The sequence below is a fragment of the Callorhinus ursinus genome, unplaced genomic scaffold, assembly GCF_003265705.2.
Source record: "Callorhinus ursinus isolate GAN/ISIS: 27379988/994484 unplaced genomic scaffold, GSC_fseal_2.0 scaffold51, whole genome shotgun sequence".
NCBI classification, from domain to species: domain Eukaryota; kingdom Metazoa; phylum Chordata; class Mammalia; order Carnivora; family Otariidae; genus Callorhinus; species Callorhinus ursinus.
This window is the reverse complement of record NW_027397113.1, coordinates 9,271,607-9,291,553: the sequence shown is the minus strand read 5'-3', so window position 1 is coordinate 9,291,553 and position 19,947 is coordinate 9,271,607. Positions and strand designations below refer to the sequence as shown.

The 19,947-nt window shown below is 59.0% G+C and overlaps 2 protein-coding genes across 4 annotated transcripts in view; one reads left to right on the top strand and one right to left on the bottom strand.

Annotated features, from left to right (window-relative positions):
* The first annotated feature begins 521 nt into the window (after window positions 1-521).
* TMEM132A (transmembrane protein 132A) lies at window positions 522-13,492 on the top strand. Of its 2 annotated transcripts, none has more exons than XM_025878615.2 (11): window positions 522-763; window positions 3,193-3,407; window positions 3,649-3,867; window positions 4,703-5,034; window positions 6,376-6,525; window positions 7,809-8,007; window positions 8,102-8,245; window positions 9,991-10,193; window positions 10,951-11,230; window positions 11,590-11,781; window positions 12,202-13,492. In XM_025878615.2, the coding sequence occupies exons 1-11, from the start codon at window positions 664-666 to the stop codon at window positions 13,246-13,248; spliced, it is 3,081 nt and encodes a 1,026-aa protein (XP_025734400.1). In that variant the 5' UTR covers window positions 522-663; the 3' UTR covers window positions 13,249-13,492. The 2 variants fall into 2 exon arrangements, with proteins under 2 accessions (XP_025734400.1, XP_025734401.1); XM_025878616.2 differs by having other exon boundaries at window positions 523-763; window positions 7,812-8,007.
* SLC15A3 (solute carrier family 15 member 3) overlaps window positions 13,410-19,947 on the bottom strand; it is a 12,217-nt gene continuing 5,679 nt past the window's right edge. Inside the window, exons 3-8 of one of the 2 annotated variants that reach the window (XM_025878621.2) lie at window positions 19,688-19,835; window positions 18,147-18,257; window positions 17,296-17,464; window positions 15,710-15,868; window positions 14,187-14,342; window positions 13,410-13,720 (exon numbers count right to left, since the gene is read on the bottom strand). In XM_025878621.2, the coding sequence (XP_025734406.1) occupies window positions 13,566-13,720; window positions 14,187-14,342; window positions 15,710-15,868; window positions 17,296-17,464; window positions 18,147-18,257; window positions 19,688-19,835 (898 nt within the window). In that variant the 3' untranslated portion in view covers window positions 13,410-13,565. The remainder of the gene's footprint in view (window positions 13,721-14,186; window positions 14,343-15,709; window positions 15,869-17,295; window positions 17,465-18,146; window positions 18,258-19,687; window positions 19,836-19,947) is intronic. The other variant, XM_073883678.1, reaches the window with a different exon arrangement.

Here is a 19,947-nt window from a genome sequence, read left to right as displayed (position 1 = left end):
TGGCAGGACTTCCCTCAGGAGCAGAGGGGCCCCCACCTTTCCTAGGCCCATGGGCCTCTCCCAGGGATGGGGCTGGGCGAGCGGAGTGCACCTGAGACCTTCCTCCACAGGAGTGGCCCAGGACTCTGTCAGGGCAGGCCCAGGTGATCGTCACCTGGCCCATTTTGGCCCCTTCCTCCCCCTTTCCGCCCCTGCAGTTCCATTCCCCGTACCCCCGAATTCCAGTTCTGATTCAGGTGTCAGATGCCTTTACAGGTGAGTTGATTGTGGGGCGGGCATGAGGCAGAGGAAGTGGCTGTTTCCTCCATGGGCAGGAGCTTCCGAGAGGGAGCCAGCAGAACGCCCCGAGGCCCTCTGAGTAAGGCAGATCGGCCCCCAGGGAAGCGGCCTTCTCCCGGACCTCAAGCACGGGGGCGCTCGGGGCTTGGGGATCCGTAGGGCACTAGGACCCGGCGGGGCGGAGGGGCAGCCCGTGTGCCGCGCTCGCTCCCTCCCACCCTCCTGCTCCAGCTCCCGCTCCATTGTCTGGGAGCTGCGGCCGCGGACAGGCGGCCGGGCGCGCGGCGGCGGGGACCCAGCCGGGCGCGGGCGCGGGCGCGGGAGATGCCGGGCGGGCGGGGACCACCTGAGCCGCCCGCCTAGTCCCCGCCCTCCGCGGGAAAGATGTGCGGCGGGATGGCGGGGCGCGCAGCAGCGGTTCCCCGGGGGCCCTGCGGCCCCTGGCTCTGCCTCCTGGTGGCCCTGGCCCTGGACGTCGTGAGAGGTCAGCGGGAGGGGAGGGGATGGGCGGGGCGAGGGGCGGCTGGGGCCCGGCCCGGCTGGAGGGATGCGGCGAGCCGGGAGCTGCGGGTTCCCGGACTGAGCCCGGAGCGGGGTCGGCCCGCAGCGCGCCCTGAGGGCTGGAGGTCTCACCCCTCGGATCTTCCCTCCAGCCGCGCTCCTCTGTTGCTTCCCTCACTTCCAGAACCCGGCAACTCTTCTGATCCAGGACCAGCCGGGTCCCGGGCCCTCCCCTCCAGCCCCCGCACCTTCCGAGAGCTCCCCCTCCCGCCCGGGCATTTAACCCGTCTGCCCCTGGCCCAGGCACACCAACTCCCTAGACTGCGGTCCACAGAGCTGCACCCAAGTGGCTCCTAGCCTCCCCCCCGCCCCCGCCCAACAACGACTCACCCACCATCGACCCAGCCTCCACGGGCATGGGAAGCAGCCCCTTTGCCTGGGACCTGCGAGGTGTGCAGCCGCCCCCCCCCCGCCCCGCCCCGAGGAGCAATCTGACCTTGGAGTCTCCGGGAATTGCCCCATCCGCGCCTTCCTGAATTCTATGGGGATCCCCATCACTGGAGGAAGGGGGAGCGATTCCTCTGTGCCCAGGGTGGGGGTGAGACTTGGCACGGCTGTGGCTACTAGGTGGATGACCCCACAGTACGGGGCGGGGGGGGGCGTGGCGGATAGTGAGGCATTCTCTAGCCCCCTCACCCTCACCGTGAGAGCTGAGCTCTGGGTGCTGGGAGTCCGTGGGAGTCAGGCCACAGAGCATCTTGTAATTATCCAGGCAGTAGAACGGGAGGAGGACCGGAGGTCAGGGGCTGCCCCCAGGAAGCCATAGTCACTCACCTGTTACACTTGGGGGCAGGATGTGTGGAGCGTCTCAGACACAAGTTCCTTGGTGGGAGGGTCTTGAAGGAGGTTGAAACGATCGAGTCCCCCAGCCCAAGATGGGGCAGAGAGGGAGCGGGTTCTAGGGCTGCTTTCAGCCACCTGCTCCCCTCCCTGGGGGACCAGCAGGAGCCCTAATAACCTCTTATACAGAGAGATGAAGGAAGCCTTGTCACATCCATTATTCAGCAGCAATAACCCCTCCTCCAGACGGCTCACTGCACTCTACAAAGCCCTCCCCTGTTCACAGTTGTCACTAAATGCTCATTCTACAGGTGAGGACTCAGGCTCCGAGATGTTAAATGACTGACCCGAGCTTTATTGAGGCCGAATTAAGACGTAAACGCAGTCCTCCAGGTTCCCAGAACATCCTCTCCAGGGACAGCTGCCCAGCTTGGGGGATCCAGGAATGAGTAGAACAAGTCCCCCTGTCGATAGACAGGAAGACAACCAATTCAGATGAGGCAACGAGGGGGCTGGTGGGAGGGCAGGCAATCAAGACGGGCTTCATTAAGGAAAGTCCCTTAAGGACTTTAAGGGCCAGAGAGATCCACAGTCTAGGGAGTGAGGCTGGAAGTGCTCCCCCTTGCAAACAGCGTAAGGAGAGGCAGGGTATCCCTCTGGGTGTGATGCCTGAGCACTGACTCCCAGCTTCACCACTCTCCAGCTGTGGGACCCCAGGCAAGTCCCTTAACCTCAGCCTCATCTTTCACATCCATAAAATGGAATTAATAGCAATAGAACCTAGTTTTCAGAGTTATTATACAAATTGAAGAGTTAATATATGTAAAACATCTCAAATAGTCGTCTGCATATGGTGTTCGAAAGTGTATTATTACTAGGGCTAACTAATAGTTGGTACAAACCGAGTATGGTCTTAGGGGGGTCCTTTGCCCTTCTACTCATTGAATATTTTGGCTCTCTCCCCAAGCTCATGGTACACCCCCCCCCCAGCCCCAATCCCAATCCCACTTTTGCAGTCCGGTACCCAGTTGGGACAGGGAAGAAGGGAGCAAGCTTAGGAAACCAGTGCAGGGTTGCCATGGTGATGACGGAAGAGGAGGGAGGGTGGGTGCCCCAGCAAGTCTGGCCAAGGCCCCGGGGACAGAGAAAGGGTCTCTCTTCTACAAGGCTCACCTCATTGCCATCTTACTGCACAGACCCTGTCTGGGGAGAACTGTGCCCGCAGATGCCTTGATACCAGAGGTGAGTAGGTAGAGGGCAGGAACGGGGAGGAGATGTTGAGAAGGTTCTCCTCAAGGGAGGAAGGCCTGAGTCCATGGAAGGTAGGAGAAGGAAAGGTTTGGAAGCTGGCATCCAGTCTGGGATGTACATTCAGATCCTGGTCCCGCCACATGCTACCTCCTGTTTCCCCATCTGTGAAATGGGACAACTTCCCCTACATCCTGGGGGGATGGGACATTTCTAACCTTTTCTTCCTCCGCTGCCCACCACCACTGTGCCCCAGGCTGGAGCTCAGTTCAGCCCCAGCCAGCTCTGGAGCTGTCATCATCTCTACCCCTTCTCCTTCTTCAGTGGGCTGTGACCAGGACCCCCTGGACCCCGTCTACCTGCCCGCAGCCCTGGAGCTCCTTGACGCCCCTGAGCACTTCCGTGTGCAGCAAGTGGGCCGTTATCCCCCGGCCAACTCCTCTCTGGGCTCCCGATCTGAGACCTTTCTGCTCCTGCAGCCGTGGCCCAGGGCCCAGCCACTTCTCCGGGCCTCCTACCCACCCTTTGCCACTCAGCAGGTAAGGAGAGGGCACCAGGGACTGACTCCCAGGCTCACAGGACGCAGAGCTGAGGTCTGCTTGTGCATAGCTCAAGGGTCTTCCCCAGCCCCAGCTGTGCTCCACATTTTCCAGAGGGGGAAACTGCGGCCTGTAAATGCTCTGTCCTGCCACACCAGGCCTGGAAGCCTGGTGTCCCATCTTCCCGGATCTTGCTTCCCTGCACTCCCTGCTTTGTTGAGCACCCCCATTCTCCCTCCAGGTGGTCCCGCCACGGGTCACTGAGCCCCACCAGCGGCCAGTGCCCTGGGATGTGCGGGCCGTGTCGGTGGAAGGGGCCGTAACGCCGGCGGAGCCCCATGCCCGAGTCCTCTTCCACCTCAAAGGGCAGGATTGGCCGCCAGGGCCTGGCAGCCTGCCCTGCGCCCGGCTCCATGCCACACACCCTGCAGGCACTGCTCACCGAGCCTGCCACTTCCAGGTGAGTGGGCGGGCCCTACCTAGGCCGGCCCTACCTGCTGTGCCAGCCAGAGGGTAGTCCTGGGTAGGGAAGAAAGGGCTTACCACTTCTGGGTGGTTTGGGAGTCCCAGACAAGCTGACTCCATTCCTGTCCTGCTAGCTTTCATAGGGACCCTTTGAAAGGGTTATTTAGGGCACCTGAAGGAAGTCAGTCCATTGTATATGACTTTGGGCAAGTAACTTAATTTTTGTGGGGCTCACCTTCCCCATCTATAAAATGGAGTAGTAATAATTCCTACCACATATGGAGCTGGGATAAAGAACAAATGAAATGAATGCACTAGCTTTTAGCACGATGCCGATGCCTGGCCCAGAGTAATCACTCAGCAAGTATCTGCATTATTGTTAGTATTACTTTTATAATTGCAAGTTACACTGTTTTGGAGTCCAGCACAGGAATGCACCGGGGAGAGGTATTTTGCGGGCTTTGCAGGAATCACCGGGGAGAGGTATTTTGCGGGCTTTGCAGGAATCCACCGGGGAGAGGTATTTTGCGGGCTTTGGGATTCTTCGAAGCCTGAGGTACAGTCAGGGTGGTCCTGGGGCATTATTAGGGGGAGGCATTGGGATTGGCTCTCTTCGGAATGAGACTGTTCGCCCAAGTCGAAGTGTGGCCTTAGGACAAGTTCGGAGACCCAGCCCCAGTCACGTCACTCATTGACTGTTGTCACCTGGAACATGTCTCTGGCCCGTGCTGGTCCTTCCTTTCATGGACCCCTCCAGCTCTGCGTTTCCTGCTGTGGGTGCTGGCACCCCCTCCCCTGCCGGGCCAACCATGGCCATTGTGTGTTTGCAGCCCTCCCTAGGTGCCTGTGTGGTGGAGCTGGAGTTTCCCTCCCACTGGTTCTCCCAGGGCTCCACCACGCGGGCCGAGCTGGCCTACACGCTGGAGCCCACAGCTGAGGGCCCTGGGGGCTGTGGCCCTGGCAGGGAGGAGGACCCCAGGGAACAGGCCCTTCCGGTGGGTGGTGTGGAGCTGCGCCCGGCGGACCCCCCGCAGTACCAGGAGGTGCCCCTGGACGAGGCTGTGACCCTGCGGGTGCCTGATGTGCCCGTGAGGCCCGGCCAGCTCTTCAGTGCCACCCTCCTGCTTCGGCACAACTTCACAGCCAGTGTCCTGACCCTGCGGTGAGTGCTGGGCTCCTGGGGAGGTGGAGGGGGCGGGTTGGAGACAGGAACCTCTGCAGGAAGACTGGGCAGGTGCCTTCTCCTTTTGGGGTGCCTTACTGGCATCCCTGATCGCTGCAAACACGGGCCCACCACACTCCCTCCAGGCCAGGCAAGACCCCGGCCATGGGCACAGTCCTGAACTTGGAGTCAGAAGCAGGAAGCTCCCCTTCCCCTGGCACCACCCTGAGGCTCCTTGTCCAGTGGGGCTAACATTGCCTGCTTCCCAGGGCAGCTGTGAGGCTCCAGGGAGGGAAAATAGGAGAGGACCTGGAAACTGGAAAGTGCCGCGCCTGGGGGTGGTTAATGCTCTGATATCCCAGGACAGGTGTTCGCTCCAGTCGTGTTATCTGCATGTTCTCCTGCCTGCCTCCTTGCTGCGTGCCCCTCACTTTTGGACAGAGCCGCTCCTCCCCACAGGAAGGCCCTCCTTTTTGTGTCCCTCTCTCTGCAGGAAGTTCTCCCAAAGTAGCCCCCATCCCAATTCCACGGACAAGGATTTGCGGAGTATGAGTGCCCCCTCCCGTGGGTGGGTTTGTGTGTGTCCTGTCCCTGTGTGTTCCTCAGGGGCCTGTCACGTTCCCCTGTCTCTCACGCCCTCCTGTGCCCACTCGCACACTCGTTAGATCTTTCCCAGACACTTAAAACATGCCCAGCCCTGCGTCTCCACTCTGGAGCTAGAGGAGCAAGGCCGTGTCCCCACCTGGTGCTAAGGGGCCCCAGCGGTAGGGAAAGGAGCTGTGTGGCCTACACTGGATCATGTGCTCTGGGAGGTATGAGGTGTGGTGGGGGCCTGGGTGAGGGCAGGAGGAAGGGGAAAATTAATCCTGCCACAGGAAAAGCTTTCTAAAGGAAACAGTATTTGAGTTGCTGGAGGCTTGAAGAAGGAGCAGACGAAAAAAGGAGGGGCAGGCCGGGCTGAAGGCACAGCCTGAGCAAAGACTCAGAGGCATAAAAATGAGCTGGGGCGGGGGGCGGGGGGCCGGAGAACTTTCGGCGTAACTGAAGCAGAATGACAGAGGGATGTCACAGACAAAGATGAAACTAGACCAGATCCTGGAGGGCTTTGATGCCGGGATTAGACTTGATCCTGTGGGCAGTGGGTCTTTGAGTCGGGGAGAGCTGTGTGTGGCCTGATGTGCGCTGAGATGGGGTCCTTCTGGACCAGAGGATGGTGAGCAGAAGATTCAGACCGGAGTTGGGGAGGCCAGACAGGAGGCTGATGCCTTTCGCCCCTTGTGTCTCTTCCTCATTCTAGTTCAGCACCCACCTTGACACACTGGGCCTATGTCCTCTCCCCAGGATCAAGGTGAAAAAGGGGCTGCACGTGACCGCTGCCCGCCCGGCCCAGCCGAGCCTCTGGACTGCCAAGGTGGACCGCTTCAAGGGCTCCAAGCACCACACAACCCTCATCACCTGTCACCGTGCCGGGCCCTCGGGGCCAGACTCCAGGTGGGCAACTCCCTCCCCAGGGGGCGGAGGAAGGCGTGAGCAGATTATTTCTGTGGCCCGAGGGAAGGGGGCTGCCAGGCTGCTCCCATGTTCCCACGTGAGCAGGCACAGAACACTCCTTCAAGGAAGCTGCACAAAGCAGATAGTGATTCATTCAGCTACTATTTATCCATCCCCAGGTACAGCGAGTGTCTGTGATCTCATTCCAGGTGATACCAACCTATCCTGGCTACTCAGTGACAGCCCTCACAGCCACCACCCTGCCTCCCTCAACCACCAAATGGGTCCCTTTTTCTGGACCATTCATATTTCAGAAACAGCTCAGCTGTGGTTAACCTTCATGAACTCTCATTCATGCTCTGAACCTGGGCCAAGGCCATGAGCGTTGTACCTCCAGTTTGAATCCTGGTCCTGACACCTTTGGATAGATAACCATGGGCAAGCCGGTTAACCTCCCGTGATACCCCCCGCCCCCAACCAGAGCCTCAGTTTCCTTACCTGTAAAGTGGGGATAATAATACACCCCTTAGGGTCCATGAAAATAAAATACTGTAGAGCAAGCAGCCAGCCAGTGCTTGATCAGAGGAACCCGCGAGAGTTATGATTCAGGGGGTAGAGTGCCAGTCCTGGGGATTTGAAGTAGGAAGCTCCTGGGTAGAAATTGACCCTAGCTGCTTTATGCCCTCCCCGCACCACCCCCCCATGGCTATGGAAGGCAGAAGTCTGAGTGGAGGGGGACTAGGGAGTCAGGAGGGCAAACAGGCTTTCCAGGGGGGTGGCAGAGTGGCTACATGGATCTTCTAAAGGCCAAGGGTGTATAAGAGCTGGGGCTCTGGGCCGGGATGCTTGAGTTTAATCCCAGCCCTGCCACTTTTCACTCTGACTTTGGGCCGGTTATATGACTTCTTTTTTTGTTTGTTTGTTTTGTTTTGTTTTTAAAGATTTTATTTATTTATTTTGACAGAGAGAGACAGCGAGAGAGGGAACACAAGCAGGGGGAGTGGGAGAGGGAGAAGCAGGCCTCCCGCCGAGCAGGGAGCCCGATGCGGGGTTCGATCCTAGGAGCCTGGGATCATGACCTGAGCCGAAGGCAGATGCTTAACGACTGAGCCACCCAGGCGCCCCTGAGCCGGTTATATATGACTTCTGTCCCTCGTTTTCTCCCCTGCAAATTGGGGGTTATCAGAGGACCCAGCTCACGAATCTAGGAAGTGCTGACAACAGCGCCTGGCCACTAGCAAGCACTCAGTCTCTCTCTCTCTCTCTCTCTCTCTTCTGGCCAGCAGCCCCCTCGAACAATCCGAGTTCCTGTGGGTGGACTTTTTGGTGGAGAATGGCACAAGTGGGGGCGTGGCAGTCACTCGCCCTGTCACATGGCAGCTGGAGTACGCAGGCCAGGCCCCCGAAGCAGAGAAGGACAAAATGGTGTGGGAGATCCTGGTGTCGGAGCGGGACGTAAGAGCCCTTGTCCCACTGGCCAAGGTAAGGAGTCCCCACCTGTGCCCGGCCAGGCCCAGGGCCCAGTGAGGCGAAGAGCTGGGGGCTGAGCCCCTCCTGAACCTCCCCCCCCCGCCAGGCCGAGGAGCTGGTGAACACGGCGCTGTTGACTGGCGAGGCACGGCGTGTGCCCGTGCGCCTGGTCACCGTGGACAGTGGGGGGGCTCTGGTGGAGGTGACAGAGCATATCGGCTGTGAGTCGGCCAACACACAGGTCCTGCAGGTGAGTGGCATGTGCCAACCCCATGTGAGTATGCGCTCGTGGGCACAGTGATGCACAGACACCCTCCCCACTTGGGTCCCCAAGAGAACAGCTGCTTCTTCATACCAGAAACCTCATGGGGGGCACCACAGATTCAACTTTGTTTCCACCACCTCTCTCCACAGTCAGGTGGGAGCTATGTCACCCCAGCAGCCACAGCTTAGGTGTTTCCACGTTCATCACTGTATTGACAAATGAACCGATGTGGGAGAGTTAAGAGCACATACTTCGGGGGCACGTGACTGGCTCAGTAGGCCATGTGACTCTTGATCTCAGGGTACTGAGTTCAAGCCGCACATTGGACACAGAGTTAGAGCCTATTTAAAAAAAAAAAAAAAGAGAGTATGTATGTTGGGACCCACAAATTTTGGTTTGAAACCCATCTTTGGGGGCACCTGAGTGGCTCAGTTGGTTAAGTGTCTGCCTTCGGCTCACGTCATGATCCCAGGGTCCTGGGATGGAGCCCTGCAGCGGGCTCCCTGCTTCTCCCTCTCCCTCTGCTGCTCCCCCTGTGCTTATGCATGCTCTCTCTCTCTGTCAAATAAATAAATCTTAAAAAAAAAAATCTTTGTTATCAATTAGCTTTGTGATCATGGACAAGTCTCTTCACCTCTCTGAGCCTTGGTTTTCTAAGCTTTAAAATGGGAATATATAAAATGGGAATATATTGTAAGAATTAAAAGCATCCAGGGGCGCCTGGGTGGCTCAGTTGGTTAAGCATCCGCCTCTTGATTTCGGCTCATGTCATGACCTCAGGGTTGCAAGATCGAGCCCCATGTCTGGCTCCTCGCTGGACATGGAGCCTGCTTAAGATTCTCCCTCTCCGTCTGCCCCTCCCCCACTTCCTCCCGCTCTTAAAAAAAAAAAGAATTAAAAGCATCCTAGACACTATACCAGCAGACAGCAGGGGCTGAAGCAATGGCAGCTTTTAATACAATGTAATACTTAGAGGATGCTAAAAATGATAATTATTAGAGCCTTGTAATGATCCATGAGATTAGGGGGAAAAAAAGGGGGCAAGGTAACTTTCTCCATTTTGAAGTTCTAAGAGGGGAAGCCTAGAGCTTGCATTTCCTAAATCCTGGCTGCCTGACTGGAAGAGGTGTCTTTTCACTTATGATGGCACTTTGCCCCTGTGTGAGTGGTTCCCTCCTGAGGGCTCTCGGGTGGGTAGGTCTGTCTTGCCTCTGCCCACCTTCCTGTAGTTGGTTGCCAGGTGGCTCCAGCACAAAAGTCAGAGGCCAGCACTAATGAGCCAAATGTGTGGGTTCGAACTCTCCACTACCAGGAGAAAGATTTTGTTTTTATGCAAATAGTTTCCCCAGCTGAGCCCCAGGTGAACTTGGGGAATGGCTGGTTCCTCTAGAATGGATCTCGGATGCATAGTGAGGCCCTTTTTTTTTTTTTTTAAGCTTTTATTTATTTGAGAGAGAGCAGGAGCAGGGGAGAGGGGCAAAGGGAGAGGGAGAAGCAGGCTCCCCACTGAGCAGGGAACCATGCGGGGCTGACCTGAGCCAAAGGCAGACGCTTAACCGACTGAGCCACCCAGGCACCCCTTGGTGAAATCTTCATACTCTTAAGACATGCCAGTAGAATGCAGAATGAATTTCAGCTCTGCCCCATATGGCGGGGGCTCAGGGCAGCCCTCTCTGCCTTGAGCTCCACAGCTGTCTTCCAAGGCTTAGCCCAGCTCCTACCGCCCATAGGTGTCGGACACCTGTGATGCTGTGTTTGTGTCTGGCAAGGAGAGCCGGGGCGCCCGCGGGGTGAGGGTGGACTTCTGGTGGCGCCGGCTGAGGACCTCGCTGCGGCTGACAGTGTGGGCCCCGCTGCTGCCCCTGCGCATCGAGCTGACCGACACCACCCTGGAGCAGGTCCGAGGTTGGAGGGTCCCCGGCCCAGCTGAAGGGTGAGTGGGGGCCTTGGCGAAGTCGCTCTGGGACCCGAGAGATGGCGCAGGGAACACAGCCCTGGGCTCAAGCTGGGGTCTAAAAACTGCCCCGTTGCTTCCGTCCCTCCTGCCCACCTGCCTGTCACACCACCCAGCCTCTGGCCACTTTATTTGTGATCGCAGACCTCCACACTCTCTCTCCCCCTCCCATGCCACACTTCTCCGAAGTACAGATCACTTTCTAATTACTGGACCGCCTGATTCATCTTGTTTGTGGTCTGCCCACCGCCTTCACTCTCCTCCCTGAGACTTGAAGGCGAGGGGTTTTGTCTATTCTGTTCACTGCTGCGTCCTCAAAGCCTAAGATGGCACCTAGCTCAGTAAATATCGAGAGGGTCCCACCAGAGCCCACGGGTGAGGTGGCCTCAGGAATCTGAGCCAGGCCCCCCGGACACTGAGCATCTCAAGGTCTCCCCCCTCGGAGAGGTCTCCCCGCCTCCGTAAGAGCCAAGAATTCAGATTAAGAGCAAGAGGAGGGCGAGAGTGGCTTGATGGACAGGCATAGGCACCAATTAGGAACGGCGACGCCGCGCCCGGGACGCAGAGGGGCAGCTGTGTGCAGTCTGAAGAATGCGCGTCCCTTAGGAGCTGGGGTGGGGGTGGGGGGTGGGGGTGGGAGTCTCCAGGGGGCGGGGCCCTCAGCGGCTGGGGGCGGGGCCCGAGCTGACGCCCCGCCCCCGGGCCTGTCCGTCCTGCCCCACCCCCACCTCCCCAGAGTGCCCGAACCCGAGGCTGCTGCGGTGGCGGAGGAGGCCGAACGGCGCGCCCGGGGCTGCCGCCTGCAGTACCAGCGGGCTGGCGTGCGCTTCCTTGTCCCCTTCGCGGCCCACCCGCTGGACGGTGGCCGCCGCCTCACCCACCTGCTCGGCCCCGACTGGCTGCTGGACGTGTCCCACCTCGTGGCGCCGCACGCACGTGTGCAGGACCCGCGCGTAGCCTCGTTGGAGGGCGGCCGCATCCTGGTGGGCCGGGAGCCTGGCGTCACCTCCATCGAGGTGAGCAGACCCTCATGAGAAGGGCATAGGTGGCCCCCAGAATGTTCATGGGCAGGTATGAAGAGTGTCAAAACGGGCCCAGGGTGTCCCTGGGCAGGTATGAGCCCAGCGGGATTGGGGGTTGAGTGAGAATAGGATGGGGGACACCCTCAAAGCATGAAGGGCTGGGGTTGGGTATGTGGGGACGAGGCCTTGAAGAAGGAGGGAACTGTTCCCTAGGCATGGGGGTCCCGGTATGTATAGGTCGTATGGAGTGCAAAGGGTGGGGAAAAGCAGTGTGTGCCGATGATGGGGCTCAGACAGGAGAGGCTCTCTGCGTACTTGCCCCCCAACAACTTGCAGCTCCCTCTCACCCTCAGGTGCGTTCCCCACTGTCTGACTCCATTCTGGGGGAGCAGGCATTGGCCGTGACGGATGACAAGGTCTCGGTGCTGGAGCTGCGGGTGCAGCCGGTGATGGGCATCTCACTGGCCCTGAGCCGGGGCACTGCCCACCCCGGGGAGGTCACAGCCACATGCTGGGCACAGTCAACCTTTCCCGCCCCAAAGCAGGTGACAGCCAGGGGTTCAGGGGGATGAGCTCCACGTTGCCAGGTGGGGGCTAATGACAGGGGGATGGGAGGCACCTGGACCCCTCACCTTAGGGTTTTCAGAATGAGGACTGACTACCCTGCGAGGTAGTGAGCTCTCTGCGGCTGGAGGTGATCAAGCAGTGGCTGGCTGGAGTGTGGCAGTGGGAGGTTGGTTAGATGGCTCTGAGGACCCTCCCGATGACTCAGACCCCAGGGCTGAGTGGCAGACAGGTGATTGACGCATGTCCCCTCTCTCCCTGTGTTTTGTCCATCTGCCCATGTCTGTTTTCTCTCTGATCTCTCCTCCTTCGTTCCGTGTGGCCTGTCTCTGTGGGAGTGGTCTCTGTGTGCATGCGTGCGTGCCCTCGCATGTCTCTGCCTGTGTCCGTGTGCCCCACAGGAGGTGGCCCTCTCCCTCTGGCTGTCCTTCTCTGACCACACCCTGGCCCCCGCTGAGCTCTACGACCACCATGACCTGGGACTATCTGTCTCAGCCGAGGAGCCCGGTGCCGTCTTGCCAGCCGAGGAGCGGGGCGCCCAGCTCGGGGTGGTGGTGAGTGGGGCGGGTGCCGAGGGGCTGCCCCTGCATGTGGCTCTGCACCCGCCTGAGCCCTGCCGCCGGGGGCGCCACCGTGTGCCCCTGGCCTCTGGCACCGCCTGGCTAGGGCTGCCCCCTGCTTCCACCCCGGCCCCTGCCCTCCCATCCAGCCCTGCCCGGAGCTCACCGGCCACGGAGGCCAGCGTGGGTGGTAAACGATGGGGGGCAGGTGGTGTTGGGGGCAGCGGGGGTGTGAGGGGCAAGTTTGAGCGGGCAGAGGAGGAGGCTGGGAAGGGGGCAGAGGCTGGAGAGGAGGAGGAGGAGGAGGAAGAGGAGGAGGAGATGGTCCCCGCCCCTCAGCGGGTCACCGACCTAGAGCTGGGCATGTATGCTCTGCTGGGCATCTTCTGTCTGGCCATCTTCATCTTCTTGGTCAATGGTGTGGTCTTCGTGCTGCGCTACCAGCGCAAGGAGCCTCCCGACAGTGCCACCGACCCTGCCTCCCCCCAGCCCCACAACTGGGTCTGGCTGGGCACTGACCAGGAGGAACTGAGCCGCCAGCTGGACCGGCAGTCCCCCGGCCTGCCCAAGGGGGAGGGGGGCTGCCCCTGCGAGACTGGGGGCGGAGGGGAGGCCTTGACCGTGGCCCAGGCTCCTGCTGGGGGCACCACCGGCTCCTCGACCACCCTGGCCCGGAAGGAAGCCGGGGGGCGGCGGAAGCGGGTAGAGTTTGTGACGTTTGCGCCAGCCCCCCCAGCCCAGCTGTCTGAGGAGCCCGTAGGGGCCCCCGCCGTGCAGTCCATCCTGGTGGCGGGGGAGGAGGACATCCGCTGGGTATGTGAGGACATGGGACTGAAAGACCCCGAGGAGCTGCGCAGTTACATGGAGAGGATCCGGGGCAGCTCCTGACGCCTCCCCAGCCCGCCTGGCCCGGCACTGCCGGCCGCCAGCCCGGGCAGCCTCCTGCTCACCCTCCGGTGCTTGCGCATCCAAGTCCCCTGCTTGGCCTCTCAAAAGGATGCCCACCCAGGCCCCCTCTGCCCTGCCCGCCCCCATATCATGGACCATGCTCATGAGGAAGGGCTTACGCCCCTTATTTATGAGAACCATTTCATCCTAACGTTGGGTACAGAATAAACTCGAGGAACCCCCACTGGGACGGCGGCTGTCTGTGTCCTGGGGAGAGAAGCGCAGGCGGGGGCAGGGGGCAGCTGGGGGGAGGGTGTTCAGCCCCTGTCCCTGCTGGGACAGCTCTGGGAGGTTGGGCCCTGAGCTACCCTCTCGTAGCGGCCAGCGATCCAGATAAACAGGAGGGCCGTGGCGGCCTGAATGCAGGCCAGCAGGAAGAAGTAGAGGTCCATCCGGCAATTGTTGATGTTCCCTGGGGAAAGGAGGGGTTGGCATGAGAGTCGGGCAGGGTGCCCCCGAGACTGGCAGCTGAAGCCGCGTGGGCAGTGGGTGGGCAGACAGCCCTCTCGGCACCTGGCAGTCCCCAGGGTTTCCCGTGCTGCCGGCAAGTCCCTGTGGGCTAGTCTTTCAGGGGTTTAAAACACAAAGACCCCAGAGAAAGGTGACCCTTCAGCCAGAATGACAGACTTCCAGAAGCAGGAAGGAGACTTGGAGGTCTGCCAAGTGCACAGATTCCTTTTTGACAGTTAGGGAAACTGAGGCCCAAAGCGGGGAGGCCACATTGTGGGCGACTGGCCAAGTTCGGGCTGGAACCCAGTTCTCCTGAGTCCAGCCTGCCATTTCACTCTGCCTGGGGGTCAAAGCACTTAGTGGTTGCCACCGCCTTTCCAAGCCTCCCACCACCCATGTCCCACTCCCAGGAAGGGCCCCACACTCACCAAAGTCCTTGGGGCAGTAGAGCCAGCCCCCGGGCAGGGACAGGAGTGCCACGAGGCTGGAGCCCAACAGCGAGCCCACTCCCGACAGGCAGAAGAAGATGCCCATGATGGCACCCTGCATGGAGCGCGGAGCCTCGGAGTACGCAAACTCCAGGCCTGCAGAGGGAGGGGGAGGCCCAAGCAGACGGGGGAGGAGCAGAGATGAGGCCCACCCAGCCTCCATCCTGGCCTCCCCTGCATGACTGCCCACCACGTGGCTAGGATGACACCCGTGCCCCCGAGACCCCTTGCTCGGCCCTGCTCATCTATTCCCCTGCTTGAACACCTCCACCTGGATGCCCCCATATTGCTCTGTCTCCCCTCCTCCTCCTGGTACTATCCATTTCAGGGATAGTACCTCTCTCTGCCCTACCCTCTCTGCCCACCTTCAACATCATCACCAAATCCTCTTGATTTAGCCTCAGAAATCTCATGTCTGCCGTCTTCTCTGTTCCCTCTGCCCTGGGCCAAAGGGTGGCCCTGGTCTTTAGTGCCCAGCCCCTGCCAATGCCTCTTAAACCACCCCCCTGCTTCCTGTCGTCCTCCTCACACAGCTAGATGGGTCTGTCTAAAAAAATCTCTAATGGGATCCTTTCCTGCCAAAATCCCCATGGCGGTTGGGGGGTGGGGGGCGGGGGGCACTGTTGCCCGCAGGGGAGACTTCAACATCCATCCAGGTTTGGCCCCGTACCTCCCCAGCCTTCCGCACACTCCCTACAAAGCTTAGCTCTCCACGTCCGCTGTTCCCCTGCCCAGGACATCCTGCTACCTGCTGAGTTCTGCCTTCTCTGCCCACCTGCCCCTTCCCCACCTCGTCCCAGGGGCTTTCCCTACACCCTAGAGTCACCGCTACAGCCCTCCCCTGGGTTTGCTGTCTGCGTGACTGTCCCCCCAGCTCTGAGTGAGTCCCACCAGAACCTAGCCCCGGGCCTGCGGCTGAGTCGCTGCTGCTTGGCTGAATGAAGAGCCCACCCCCACCCCACAGCTCTGGCTCACAGCCCGGCGGGGGACACAAACGTACTGCATTCTTACAATACAGGGGGGGGGGGGGGGGGGGGCCGCGAATGGAGATGAGCGAAAGGAGGTTAGAAGGACTCCTTCTGCCCAGGGGCCTCAGAGAGGGCTTCCTGGAGGAGTTGACATTTAGGCTCAGCAGTGAAAGGAAAAGGAGTTCACTTTGAATCTGAGGCACAGGGAACAGCAACCACGCAGACACGGGGGATGAAGAACAGGGCACCAGGGACAATGTGGGAAGTCGGTAGGGAGTGTCTTAACCACCTGCAAATCTCCAGGGCCTATCACAGTGCCTGGCACAAAGCAGGTGCTAACAAGTCTCCACCGGGTGAACGCGGCCCCACTCAGAAAACCTGGCCTTCCTCCACACGCACGGACTCCAGAAGCTGTGCCCGTGAGACCTCTGACTTCGAGGCAGCACCAGGCAGAGCCCATCACTGGTGCGAGGGCAGGGGAGGGGTCCAAGGTACCTGGGATACTGGCAAAAATCTCACTGATCCCGATGAGCAGGTACTGAGGGATCTGCCACCAGATGGACAGTGGAGCTGCATAGTACACATCCTTCCCGATCTGCTGGGACACCGTCTGGTTGCGATGGATGTACTGTAAGCGCTCCATCTCCAGGCCTCCTGGGTGGGGGACGGAGGGGGACTATAAATAGCCAGGCCCACCATCCGCAGCTTAGCCCAAGGCAGAGCTTGGCACGTGGAGGGTATTCCCTAGGTAGCCAGTGACAGAGCAGCAAGAAAGGAGAAGGACACAGGCCTGGGGGCATGGTGGAGGCCCAAGATCTGAGTTTCAACTCTGTGACTTCTGCCTTGGCTTCCAGGAAGCTCAGAATGAGGTTTTGCGCTCATGAACAGGAACAGCTTGCATTAATTGAGAGCCTGTTATGTGCTGGGCATTTAATATGCATTCTTGTAAATGAAGAACGACAAATTTAGGTTAAGCAACCAGCCCAGGGTCACCCAAGTTGATGGACATAGTTGGGGCTGGATGTGAGCCCCTGTGGGTCTGATTTCACAACTGACCCTATTTCCCTAATGTCATGAGACTTCTCTACTGCAGCATCCAGAAGGGTTTCTAACCTGGTTTTCAAGCTTACTTTTATCTCCTTCCCCTTCGTTGCTTAGAAGACACTGGATATGGTGGGAGGTGACGCAGGTTCCAATCCTGAGCCCTGGCCCTGGTTAGCTGTGTGACCTTGAGCAAATCACTTAACCTCTCTGAGACCCAGTGCTCTTATGCAAGAAGTAGGTATAAAAATCCCAGAATTGTTGTGGGGATGAACTAGGATAAAATGCATTAGAGCGTGGAGCTGAAAAAGAGCCCAGTTTGGTTTTCGTCCTTGCAACACAATACTGGTTTTTGAGCTTTGAGTCCCCTGGGTCCTCCTCGTGATCCAGGCACGGTGCTGGGCATCTCACAGACCTCACCTTTTTTAATCCTCACAACACTCCTGCTAGACCACATTCATAAGGGCAGAACTCGGGTCCTGCACAGGGGCTAAATGAATTACTATCCCCACTGCAAAGTCGGGGCTCAAAAACGCTAAGTCACTTCGGGATCCTTAAGTTACCAAGTGAAAGGGACGGAGGTTTGTGCAGTAGCACGAAAGGCCTCTTTACCAGAGCCCCTTTGTCATAAATGGCTTCAAATCCTCTTGAACTAGAAGGAAGAGAATAAATGATAAACTCTTATTAAAAAAAAAAAGTGGCTGAGTGTCTGAAAAACTCTTCAGCACATTGATTAGGTGCCCATGTGCATTATTCGTAGCAGTGAATGAAAAAGAAAAAAAAAAAAAACAACCTGCCTTCAGGGAGCTTACATCCCACGGGGGAAAATCTTTTTCCCTCTGTGGGCCTGAGTTCCCTCGTCTGTCAAGACAAGGGAAGGCGGGGCTAGAGGAGGAGGGTCCCCTTCAGCTCACAGTCCCTGGGAAGCCAAGACGGATGCCCATGGTGGGAGGGTGTACGTGGCCCAGGCCCACAGTTCCAGCATCAGCCCGAAGTGGAGCCAGCCTCCCTCCCGAGTCCCTCCACTCGGGCCCACACACCTGCCACAAGGACGGAGGCAAAGCCGAAGAACATCCCCAGGGCCATCTTCTGCAAGACCGAGGGAAGCAGCTTGCACCGCTGCAGTAGAGGGTCGAGCAAGTGGTCCTTCACAGGCACCAGGATCAGCACCACCACGACATTGGCCAGGAGGAGCCAGGCTTCCGGGATCTGGGCAAGAGGGGGCCAAGCCAGGCAGGCTAGCAGAGCAGAAGGCGCTCTGGGCGGGAGCTGGGGCTGCTGGCCTCCAGACTGTCCCTGGTGACCCAGGGTAAGCTCTTTCCCCTCTCTGGAATGCACCTTCCTCAGCAGGGTGAGTCGGGGACGGGATTAAATCAGAGATGGCAAATTGGTTCCTCTGGCTTCTGTCAATGGATGGTGGCTGCCTGGAACATTCTCGGGCTCAGCATGAAAACATGTCAAGATGGATTAGTGATGTCTGTCCTGGGCAAGGAATGCAGGTATAGAGGCAAATGTCATTTCTCTGCCAGCTCTGAGGATCTTTGATGTTATGAGTCTGAAATGCCAAGGACCTGGCATTTGGAAAGTTCTGGTGAAAGACAGACATCTGGGCATCCAGGGGTCCCAGAGAGTGAAGGAAGTCAGGGTAGAATTGAGGGGCCCGAGTGCACCTTGCAGGCCCTGAGGCCTGCCTCAGAACAGCAGTGCGTGGGAGCGAAGCTGGCCTGAATTCTTGGGCTGGGGCACAAGTGTATCCATCTTCCTGGGGCTTTTCGTGTTCCCTGAGGAACCCCTACGCCTGGGCATGGAAACCCCTTCATTTCCTTCTGTTTGCAGAGGAGGTTCCCAGCACCGCCTGCAGTGGAGGCTGAACGCACGCCTGGTCTCTTACCTTGTAGCTGCTGCGCTGGGCTCTCAGAGCCATGGAGCTATTGGCAGGGTTGTCTGGGAAAATGTTCGGGATGCGGAGATGAAGACCCTGCAGGACATAGGTGGACTGCATCTGCCAAGAGAGATGGAGCCGTGGCTGGAACAGAGCTGGCCACCTCACCTCCAGCCCAGGAGACCGCCAGCTCCTAGATGGGCGTTCTTCGGAAGGAGCACAGGATAGCTGGGCAGCTGTCCTCTCTGGGATGTGACCCCCCCCCACACACACTCTCCTTCCTCCTCAGGAGCCAGGCTCGGTCGGGGAGCTTCCTTCACCCTGCCCCCAGGCCTGTGAGCTCTGTGTGCAGCCTGACCCCAGAGCCCGGGCACAGCTGATCTGACTCACATTTGGTGTCTCCAGGGTCTGGCACAGAGGAGGCGTGAAGAAATGTTTGTTGACATGGGGAAGATAATGACATGGCTGTGCCCACAGAGAGCTCCCACTCGACACTGAGGCCAAGCTGCATCCCACGGGCTGACACAGCATAGGCCCTGCATAGGCACCAGCCCACCAGAATGGCTCTGGGCAGAGCTGAAGGGGCAGGCTCCAGGGGGCCCACTGCCACACCAGGTATCACCCCTTCAGTGGCTCTATAATGCAGGGGGATCCTGGAGAATCCCCCAGGAGGGTCTGGGGTGGGGGAGGACACTCGGGTTGCTCAGGACAACAGCTATGGAGCAGCTGGTGTATAAGAATGTCAGTACTCTGAGAATCGGCTGTGGACACACACACACACTCCCCATGTCCCTGTCCCCTTGCTTCTGTGTCACCACCAAGTAGCAGGCTGGCCCTGCATAACCCCCAACTCCTATAAACGTAAAACAAGCTTCCTAGGAAGGGGGTATGGAAGGCAAAGACCTTGTCATCTGGGGGTTAGAAGTTGGGGTTAGGCAGCTGCCAACCCTACACACACACGCGCACACACACACACACACGCACACACGACCAACCTTCCCCTCAGGAGATGGTAGGAAGCAACGGGTCTCAGACCTGGCTGAGTACCAGTCTCCCCTCAGAAGTTTATCACTCTAGAGGCTCCCCCCAGCAATTCTTTCAGTAGTCTGGGGTGGGACATGGAATCAGTTTTAAAAGCTCTGCAGGTGGTTCTGAGACACAGCCCGGGTGGGGGATCACCACTGTGAAGTACCTGATGCGCTGAGCTTGCCCCTAACTGGCTGTGGGGCATTGGGCAACTCTGGGCCTCAGTTGCCACGTCAACGAATCTGACTGTTCTAGAGCTCTTGAGAGCCTCCAAGCCACCCGTCTTACACACGAGGCCCAGACAGACGGGGTGACATGTGAGGCACTGGGCCTCAGACCCGTCTCCAGAGTTCCTCATGCTATTCATTATCGGGATGGCTTTGTGCCAGGCCCCACGTAGCCCCAAGTCACACTGTGAACCCCTGCCTCCCTTTCCACACGCTCTGGGCTTCTACGGTGAGAGCTGAGGCCCGTCAGCGGACCGGGGAGCCCACGCCCCCGGAGTGAGAGGGCCAGGTGCTCACCTGGAAATACACCATCCAGTAGGGCACCAGAGTCACCATGACGGGCAAGATCTTCACCAGCACCTGGAAGTTGGCCATGTCCTCTTGTGGGGAAGGGCCAGGCTGGGGAGACCTCTGGTCGGGCAGCGGTTGGGTGCCTTGAGGGTCTCTGTGGGGCCAAGGGGGGGACGGCAGATAAAATAGCAGCCCCACAGCCATCATTATCCCCTAATTTAATCTTGCTTCCCTATCACCAGTGACTTAAGCCATCACCTCCGAAA